Source organism: Ascidiella aspersa, chromosome 9 (genome assembly GCF_963924565.1).
Source record: "Ascidiella aspersa chromosome 9, kaAscAspe10.2, whole genome shotgun sequence".
In the NCBI taxonomy this organism is placed as follows: Eukaryota; Metazoa; Chordata; class Ascidiacea; order Phlebobranchia; family Ascidiidae; genus Ascidiella; species Ascidiella aspersa.
In genome coordinates, this window is record NC_139455.1 from 14,964,497 (window position 1) to 14,974,968 (window position 10,472).

The following is a 10,472-nucleotide window of genomic DNA, read 5'->3' on the forward strand; positions in this document are numbered from 1 at the left end:
ATATTGTCCCGCTCTTACTAGTAACATTTGCTTATGGAAGAACTGTTTTTATGACAAACGTGGTATTTACCAGGTCCGACCCGACGTGATTTTAGGACGACAACAACGGCGATCTTTTTCATTCTGTTGCTCGCGCAAAATAAAGCAGCCCCGCCTTCTCTATCTCATTATTGATCATAGAGATTGTTACAGGATGTTATACTTTAAATCCCTCGTATTACGAACACTAACTATTAAAAGATGATAAATATTTTAAATATATGTCTCAAAATTCGTCAAAAGTATAGTTCATTTTGTTAACATGTGTAAACTAGGCTCGAGGGGTGTAAATGTTGGTCACCGAAAATATAGGCATAATAATGGAACGCGAATCTTATATTAAAACGCAGTGATGCGTCGAAAAAAAATTCACAAAACTAAAATGGTTTTGACAAGCGTTATGCTCCCAACCGGCGTTTCGCGACATTAAGAAAAATTAGGTTTTTCGGATTTTACGATAAAGCCACCACAAAAACATTTCTAAGTCATTTTAGTTGTTTTTTGTAGGTGTGCGGCTACAAATTATTTGTGACGCAGGTAAGAAAGGATTCGGCGGAGCACAAAGGTATTGCGCCGCAACATAATCATAATTGCTGTGTAGTCTTCATTTCTGTGCAGAGCTAAAATAGTAATTTTTTCTGAACTGGTTGTTACTATAATTAAGCTTGTGACAAGAAATATTTCTAACGGGACAGTTTTACAAATAAAATGTTGTAAGCCATATATTTTGACTATTACACAAATATATTTTTTCAATCTTATTTTTCTTCTGATACGTTTGCGTTTTAAAAGAATCTTCTAATTCTTAAGGCGCCATGCCTACCATTAAAAATAATATCGGGAGTGTTTTAATATAGTTATGTAAGACCAAACGCTAAATTTATTTACTTTTTCGCAAGTATCATTCGTTGTACACACTAGTTGTGGAACTAAAGCTCATTAATTTAACTAACGAATAGCTTTAATAATGGCTGTTGTTGCAGTCCTTAATTTCCTAACGCCGATTTTTTAAATATAGTACTTACGCAACGCGGTCGTTTACCAACATATGTAAAATAACAAGCTTTGGCCTTCAATTACTAACAGAACATAAATAGCAGTAACAGTGGAACAACAACACTGTTTCCATCATTGAGACCTGAACAACTATTAGGCTACGTGTTTCAATCGAAAGCATTCATTATGTAATATGCCCTAGTGACGCACGTGCACATCTTAATTTTTTGAAACCAAACTTTGTCTGACACATACCCGTCATATTTTTTTACCGGAACTCTGTTGCGGACCACCTATATAAGTTAATTTGTTGGTCCTTAAGTTCGTAATGGCACTGGTCGTTATATGGATATAACATAATAGGGCAGAAAACTGTTTTATTTTTTTTTTTTTTTTTTTTTTTTTGCCAACAGCATTTCTTGACATCGTAGTCGTGGGGTCTTCACAAGATCTCATTTACTTTGTTTTACGATTTTAAACCAAATCATAAACGACGAGAAACAAGTAATTATTGTTGCGCGACAGGCACAAACAACTATACAGTTTCTAGTCGTCTGGTATTTCATAGGAGAAAGGGATGTGAAAAGCTTGGTTGAATTTTGAAATAAAAATACTTAACAGGAAGCGAATGATGAGTACCTCAAACCGTTATTAACACCCACCACAGACGAATATTTCATTTTTAATATGTTTTATGACTTGAACTGTTTTAATTCTTACGTACTTTTCCCCAAATGTGGCTTCCCTTCAGTCGATGTGGTGAACTAACGCGGTTGATACAAGAACTTAATAAACCGTTGTCAAGTGACACACGGTTTACGCATTACGCATATCTGCAAATTTGAGTGATTGATGTGCTTTAGTCACTAGATTGTTTTGATACCACCAGTGATTAACTATAAGGGTTACATTCACATAAAACAAACAACATTGTTGTAATCACGTATGGCGATGTGGCAATTCTGTGAGTGGGTCAAATAGAGAATTTTAGCTTTAATAGGCCATCGTTTGTAATATATAAAAGGGTTCAATAGTTTTAATCATTTACACAAATTTAGACAATTAGGCGTTTAAAAAACTAAATGTGAAGATGCGCATTACCAAGCACAATAACTAACTATCCGTCAAACCTAGCTCACTCGAAATGAAACACATTATGACGTCTACAATAGGTATCGTCACTTAGAGATAAACGTAAACAAACTGGGAAACCCGAGATCTGTCATTGTGGCGTCACAATTGAACTGTCCGATGATTTGGTGCAGACATACATTCTGGACAAGAAAATCTTTTGTGATAGCTTTTAAGCTTTACTTCGGACAAGCGTTTTAGATTATTAAACTGGACTGCTGCTGCGTTTTATAAATTATGTCATAGTATGTGACGTGTTATAGTATGTCTATAGTCGCAGTGCACGGATATTCAAAAGCACATGTAGTTTTACATAGTGTGCGTGTGGAACATATATTTTCGGAAGTCGACAGATGATGTGACAAGAACGTAATATTGTTTTTAAATGGCGTTGTCCAAATCTCGCGTTACGTTACTTACTGTATTCCTGATTGGAAGTAAGTGGCTCGGGTTTAAGAAGGGGCTTATAGATCACATAAAGTATACAGGCCTAAAACAAAAAAATAAAAAAATTACTAAATTCACTGTATTTTATTCATTTTACTTTTTGCTTTATTATTTAAAGTGAGAACTCCATGTATCTAGTTTAAAGGTAAAATAACTTAAAGGTGTTTAACCAATCAATAATATAGGTTTTGGAATAATCATTTTACCAACTACAATTTCTGCAAACTTTGATCCAAGTCATAAAAAGGCGTTTATTAAACCATAGAAGAACATTGTAAAGCAGCATTGTCTGATTTGTAAAACAGCTACAAATACGACATGGCACATAGCGATATCCTCTTGCACAATGTTCGCTTTGTAGTTTTAACGAATATTAAAATATCATGGATCATTTACCGCGCGCGTGTTCACCAACTTGAAACCGAACGTAGTCGTGAATTTGCAGCGAATTACACTCGAGCCAGTAGTAGACAGACTCGTTGCTTTCCAGCAAAAACGGCTGCTTCAGCAGTTCATCGCTATTGCCATCCGGCGGATAGGTATCAAACGTTTGCATTTCGATAGGGGGCGCACTGTCTTCCGTACTTTCTTCTGCCGTTTCAGAGCGGTCCTCTTGCTTTTCGCCTTCTGATATCATTTCTTCAGCACTTCCAGTTTCATCCTGATTTTCACTTTCCTGTCGGAGACTTCCCATGTACGATGGAATAGGTTCAGTTACTGTGACAGGTTCTATAAAAAGGCGTTTTTTTTGTAAATTTCCCTGTCTTTACATTTTCCTATCAACATCTTAAAACAGACACATCCTCAGCATTTTTAAAGTGGCAGCATAAAACACCTTTTGCATAAAAAAATGCATATAATTTTACAGTTTATAACTAGTGTGATATAAAGGCCTAACAAAGGGGGGTTATCTTTAAAATGTGTATTTAAAATTGACAAATTTTAGGTATACACATATTTTAAAGTCAGCTAAATTTATTTAATAAGGCAAAATTGTATATCTGTGTAGACTGGACTTTGATAAAATATTTTGCTCCGAGTGTAAAGCGTAAAAACTACGCCGATCAGACAAATTTAAAAAACATTAAGCCCAGAATATATAGAGTGCATAAAAACATATAAACATAGTTACATTTACGGCATGATTCATGGTTTTGAGTTAAATTATATAAATTTGTTGCGTGCTTATCTCGTAATACCTGGCGGGGTACCAATTGAAAGAGGATCCATTCCAACAATATGCTGGGCAAGTTGGGTTCCACGCCGCTTTAATGCTCTGGGAGTTAACTCACAGCCTGTGAGAAAAAGTGCAATATTGTATTTCAGTTCCAACAAATTCTTTAGTAGGCAAAACTATCTCTATTTAACATTCATGCAATGCAAACATCTGTAAACCACTAAAATAACCAACTGACCATCTGTTGGTGAAATTGCTATGATGGCACCATACGTTCCCCATAAATGGTTGGGATCAGTGGACAACTTGTGGATGCCTGGGTGCATGTATGTTGCTAAGGTCTGATTCTCTGGTGCAGTTAAGATTGAGGCACGTCGCAATAAGATGTTTTCCTTTAACTTTCCTAAAGAAAACTTACTCTTAGTAAAGCAAAGTTCCAGAACCAAAAATAGTTTAAAAAACTACCCAATTGCATACATGTAAAAATTGAAAAATGTTCTTTCTTTAGATCTGCCTACAGAAAAAAAACGTATTAAAGCCTTTTGCTAAAGTTATTTATATATCGGTAAATTCGCAATTTGTATACCAAATCATCTTCTTTTACAGACAGCTAAGTATCAACATAAAAAAAAAACGCTGATGGAAAGTAAGAGAAAAAACACTTACCGATAGAAATAGCCATCATATCTTTAATATTCATTTTTTGTCCTGGAATGTCTTGCATCAGAAGTTCATCAACAGAAATAGCACACTGCAAAAAGAGAGAAATGTCCAATAAAACCTTTTTTTACCACTAACATGAGTTTTGAAGATTATATCATTAGCTGTAAGTCGCCATTCTTAGGCTAGTAAAATAAAAAAAATAATTTCCATATGGGATGTGTAACAAAGTCATACGCCTTACATGGTGTTTAAACTGCTTGGATAAAGTTTGCATTACATGCTTTGGTTGGGAAAATATAAATATCATTGTAACTTTTTAGGAAACCCTTTAAACATCACATTTGAACAGTGAAACTCAAAAATAAACCAAATGTGCTAAAAACATGAATAATGACTTGTGTTTTTACTTTTATTACAAGGTCTGTTATTTTATATTTATAAACATTAACTTTTACTCAATGTATATTAAAGAGTCTTGCATAAGGACTACAGATAGACCGATATATCGGTAATCGGAGTGTACCGATAATATCGGCTGATATTTGGCTTCAAACAATATTTCGGTATCGGTAAATGTAGGTAGATACTTTAGCCAATATTTTAGTACAAAAATATGATATAATTTTGCCAGTACAAAATTCAACCATTTTTTGATCAAAAAATTTGGGTTTTAGCATCACGCCAAGTTAATATGCAAAATAATAGTTAAATAATTAATAAAGGTATATAAACCAAAACTTTATTTAGATTTTATTTTCAATTAATTAGAGTTTTGAACATTTTCCAGGTATATAAAAAAATCATCGGTTGACAAAATTGTGAAAAATCGGGTACCAGTAATGTCCAAAAAAGAGATAGCGGTCGATCTCTAGTAAGGACTGCAGAAGACAATCAAAGTCTTGAGCCAGGCTGTGAGTGCTGGACTCGTTTTTTTATTGACCCTGTAGCCCTAGTATATGCAATACATTATTTGGAATTGCTTATTTACCACACTGCCTGTAACATGAATTCTTTTGCTTTACCTTTGTTTCATTAGAGTAGTTGTTTAATGCCACTTGTGCCACAGCTTTGGTAATGTTCTGGAAATGTGACGTCTTTGCCACAAAGTCTGTTTCACAGTTTAACTTAAAAACAATAAACATTTGTCAGATATGGAGTTACAGTGACAGAGGCAAAAAATAAAGCATGTAGTAAAATTTAAATCTTAACTGCTTCGGAAAAAAAATTAGAGGGACTGTAATTTTAATTCTTATTTAAAAATATTAGAAAAAAATTGCATTACATCCTTTAAAATAAATTTAAAAAGGTATTATATTTATATAAATTATAACAAAAAAAATTGATAACACCTACTTCTAACATGACCCCACTGTTTTTATGTGTAGTTATAGAAATTAAACCCTCTGTCATGTCTTGCTTGCCATGTTCCATTTTTTCCCAGCCCTTTTGCTTTGCCATTTCAACTAAATAGGCTTCAGCCTGCAATGAAATAAATTGGTATATTTTAATACCCTTTTGTGCTGTTAGGGTTTAAAATAAGGAAACACGCTGTAATTTTTTAAAGTAAATTGAATTAATAGAACTGCAATTAAAATATTATTTAGAGGGTATATTTACCTTTTGAACATCATAATTGTTAACTTTTAATGCCTCTTTGCAGCCTATCATCGGAAATCCTGTTTTGTTGCGAAGATAGAGAAGCAATTGCTTTGGGGTTTGTTCAGCAGAGGTTCCAGGGTTTGAGATAAACCTTTTTGTAATTTGAGTGACAGACGCCAAGCCTGTCCTCAAATATTGCCTAATCATCATTTCTAATGGCCCTTAAATATAACATATATTTTGCTTGTTAAACGTTAACAAATAAGAAGGGATATTCAATGTAGAATATCGGATCCTTGGATTCGAATCCAAATGGAATTCATATCCAATTTTGCCGTTTATATCGGGTAATTTACTGCAGATAGTTGCACCTAATTGTGCGTACGCAGTGGCAAGTTTGGATTAAGGCCTGTCGTCGCGGCGACACATTTATACTGCATGCTTTAAATATAGCCATGCAGTGCGGCGTCAGCCTTTTTTCAGGCGGCCAATTACTTCGCGATAACCTTGCCTAATAATTAAGTGTCAATCAAGAGTTATTGGGCGAGCGACCAACGAGTAATGCCAGGTGCACAGTTTGTAATTCCCCTTAAATGCGTTAAGTTACAAGTAACATTTCCTCTTACAAAATGCGCTACAGGGTTACTCAAGGTAAACTTTGGACCAATATTTAGTGAGGTTATCCACACCGCAATTGTCAAGCATTGGTTATACATTACTGGCAGTAGTAACGTTGTATTCTTTATAGTCATTATTTGACTGCATAACAGATGTTAGTCAAAAAAAAGAACTTAAACACAACAATGTTTTAAAAAACAGGACAGAATTGCTGAAGAGTCAAACATTGGGGATTTTTCTTTTATTACAATTTGGCATGTCAGCAAATTGTTTTGTGATTTATTGCTGTGAATGTGGGCCCTGTTGTTATATTAAGATATTAAACACCCAAACAAAATCGAGATTAAATAATTTAACAAAAATATACTAAGATTCAAAATTCTGGATTCGTTATTCTAGATTCGAACCTAAAGTTCTAGAATCCCCTGGGATTCTACTTTGAACATCCCTACAAAAAAGAACATCCCTAATATCCCCAAGAGTTATTGGCAGCCAATGCAATTCGAAAACAACTAACCAAATCCTAGCAAAAGGAAAATTTTTAATGAACATTATCCCACCAACCACCTAACAAATTTGAGATGGAAAATATGACACTACTTAGCAACCCAGTTAAGTTGGTATTTGTTTAAGTTTACATAGCAATTAGGTCTGCACTCTGCAATTTTTTTTTAATTCTAGGTTCATCTTTTTCAGTATTTTTTTATTTTTACAATTAATCAAACATGTCAATAAAATTTCATAAAGTTTCAAAATTAGAGTTAAACTAGCATCATTGTAATTGCTTAAATTTTTGAGTTAAGCCCATCCTGCTTTGCGAACTGAAGCATCTTATATTTATTTTGCATAGAGCTTACTAAACCACCAACCTTTAGCTAAAGTGTTGGAAAATCTCCATCTAAAGTTTGCAAATCAGTACACTTTACCGCACTGGTCTAGAATCCTCCCACAATTGTTAAATCAACGCACAACATTTGGGTTAGGGTGCAGGTTAGCGTTTGGGTGTGGGTGGGTCAGGTATTGTTATATTCAATATTTAATAATAATACTTGACCCACCCTCACCCAAACGCTAACCTGCACCCTAACCCAAATAATGTGTGTTGTGGTAGGATTCTAGACCAGCGCCCACTTTACAGCCACAGCACATTTTAACACTATTAGCAAGCTTAATACCTATACTTGGACATGTTAGCTGTTTAAAGTTAAGAATAACGGTTGAAACCAGGTGGATGAAACTTGTGGCCTCTGGGCCATTGGCATGCCACCATTGACATACATACATTTGGCCCAAATTGCAAACTTAGAATATTGAGCAGGAGATACATTTATGCTGCTTAAAAAACAGGCGGCTGGAACAAAGTTTTTGCTTAAATTTGGTCATCTGGAATGCCGTTATTTTTAACGATTTTTGCACGGGATAAACTATAATGAAAACCGTTAGCGCGATGGAAGGTAAGCAGAGGTAATGAAAATGTGTATCACAATCGCGGCTGAAAGTGCAACTGCATTGGGGAGGAGGAGGAGGCTAAGTTTCCAACCGGCATTTAGTCCACATAATAGTTCCAATTTTTTTTTGTTGCCAGGCCCACATCACATTGGGTTATTTAAAAGAGTTAAAAAAAACAAAGTTTCTAGACCAATAACTAAAGTCTACACTAGGTTCCTCTTTTTCCCGGATTTTTTCACTCCCGGGAAACGGGATTTAAAAAATGAAACTTCCCGGGATTCCCGGGAATCCCGACGAAAAAATTATGCATAAAATTATGTCATTTTGACGTTTGTATTTATTTTATTTTAGCTCCAAACATTTAATTAGGCTCATTTATGGGCGTTCTTTCACTTATGTACGTGAAAAGTTATGCAAAAAAACAAAACAAAGAAATACCGCATAACATAATGCATATTGTTTGGGTTAGGGTTCGCGTTTGGGTGAGGGTGGGTCAAGTATTATTATGTTTATTATTAATAATTACGCTTGACCCACCCTCACCCAAACGCTAACACGCAGTCCCGCATTCTAACCCAAATAATTTGCGTTGTGGTAAGCTGTATTTAAAGACCGTTTTTTTTTATTAATTTATACGTTCATAACTGAAAGAGCGCCAGACCTTCTCTAATACGAGTCAGGACCCTTATTTGTTTTAATTAAAAAAAACGCATGCATGACGCATTTTTTTTGTTAGAATAAATTTAATTAGGTTTTTCCGCTGGTAAGCGCTAATAAAACAAATCAGGCAACAACGTTAACATGGTTGGTAATATTTTTTCTATATATTAGTCAAAAACGGTAATATATATATATTTTTTTTTTAAGTTTTGCTAGGTTGCCGAATACCCGAGATTATAAAAAAAAATTTCCAGGATTCGGGATTGTTAATTCGCGGGAAATCCCGGGAATTTCTCGTCGAAACATTCCTGGAGAGGAACCCTAGTCTACACCAGCATCAAAATTAAGCTACTATAGGCTGATTTTGAATATAATATTTGATTTTAAAACAGTTTTTGTTTCTTGGTTATGTTGGTGTGGCCCGCTGATGAGATCTATTCACTTTATGCGGCACTCATTTAGACGTGAGTTTGACAACCCTGCTATTTATCATTTTTAATGTTAGCCCTAGTTAATTAATAATTATATTGATAATTATCAGCGTTTTTGGTTTTTTGATGTATGCCTTGAAATGCGTATTGATGCGCAATGCAAAATCATTAAGTACGTACAACTGCTCAGGTCCAAAATGTGATTTTAACTGCGAAAATACTGTATCCGCTTAAAATTAAAGCACTGAATGAATACAGTTGTCAGACAGACTTCTGCCAAAAAACACAAAATACAACTGCAGTTTAACAATAAACGCATGACTGGGCACATAAAATTCCCCTAAAGTTGTATCGAAGCATAGAATACTAATCGGAAATGTCAAGTTATAATCACTGATCTCTATGAAACCAGATCAGTGGTGGGATTCAGCCGGTTCGCACCGGTTCCATAGAACCGTCTCACAAAATCGTATAAGATCAGCGAACCGGTTAGCATTACTGGTTACTGTCAATGGATTTTTGCATCTTATTCCACAAATTGATTATTTCAGATTTAAGTAGCTCACGTGTTTGTTTTTTTCAAAATGTGCAAAGTTCAAGGTCGCACGTAACATTCTTACATTGTGTTAAATTTTTATAATAATGATAGCTTTTTAGTGTGGCTGTTAGCAGTGATGGGATTTGTAGAGGTATGGGTCCGGTTAATGAGTCTTCATTTATATAATTGCCAAGATGAATCGACCACACTCCTACAAGATTTGAGATGGCCTGTTTTCGTGAGGCCATTCAGGTCCAATTCTTTCCTTTAGTTCAGATACATGAACAGTCAATTTTTGCTGTCTTCAGTCAAAGCTGTAAAAGCCTCTCTCTGGTTCAGTCACAAAAGCACTCAAGTTTGCTGTCTGAGTAGAAGCTATAAAAGCCTCTATCTCTCTCTCTCTCTCTATATTGATTGAACACGCTATTTATAGACGAGAATCAGTTAAGAAAATTTCTGCGATAAAGAAAGATTTACGTCATTAATTCTTATAATACTTAACAAAATATCACGTGATAACAAGGCGTGGTCTAAACCTTTTTCACACTTATTTCTGACGCGAAACATACAAATTTTACGTCAAAATGCGATTGCGAAACAGCCTCTGCCTCCAGTTAAAATGTCAACAGTTTGAAAATCACACAACCGGGGAAACCGACTAATGTTCAGACCGCGGTGTTTTGAAACATATACAAAAAAACGGATGTAAATACCTTGACGCATA

At 34.8% G+C, this 10,472-nt stretch overlaps 1 protein-coding gene across 1 annotated transcript; it reads right to left on the minus strand.

The window, feature by feature from the left end:
- Positions 1-2,300: 2,300 nt before the first annotated feature.
- On the minus strand, positions 2,301-6,268 carry LOC146133175 (elongation factor Ts, mitochondrial-like). The gene is made up of 7 exons (XM_083397298.1): positions 6,071-6,268; positions 5,807-5,932; positions 5,476-5,577; positions 4,457-4,541; positions 4,029-4,193; positions 3,813-3,908; positions 2,301-3,342 (listed from the first exon to the last, which is right to left on the minus strand). Exons 1-7 carry the CDS (start codon positions 6,260-6,262, stop codon positions 3,002-3,004), a joined length of 1,107 nt encoding a protein of 368 aa, XP_083253424.1. The 5' UTR covers positions 6,263-6,268; the 3' UTR covers positions 2,301-3,001.
- Between the last annotated feature and the right edge of the window lie 4,204 nt (positions 6,269-10,472).

Coding starts and splice junctions, on each gene's coding strand:
- LOC146133175 (XM_083397298.1), bottom strand. CDS start 6,262: ATGATGATTAGGCAATATTTGAGGACAGGCTTGGCGTCTGTCACTCAA. Junction 4,542..5,475: donor ACTACTCTAATGAAACAAAG/GTAAAGCAAAAG, acceptor CTCTTTTTGCAG/TGTGCTATTTCTGTTGATGA. Junction 3,909..4,028: donor AGCAATTTCACCAACAGATG/GTCAGTTGGTTA, acceptor TTTTTCTCACAG/GCTGTGAGTTAACTCCCAGA.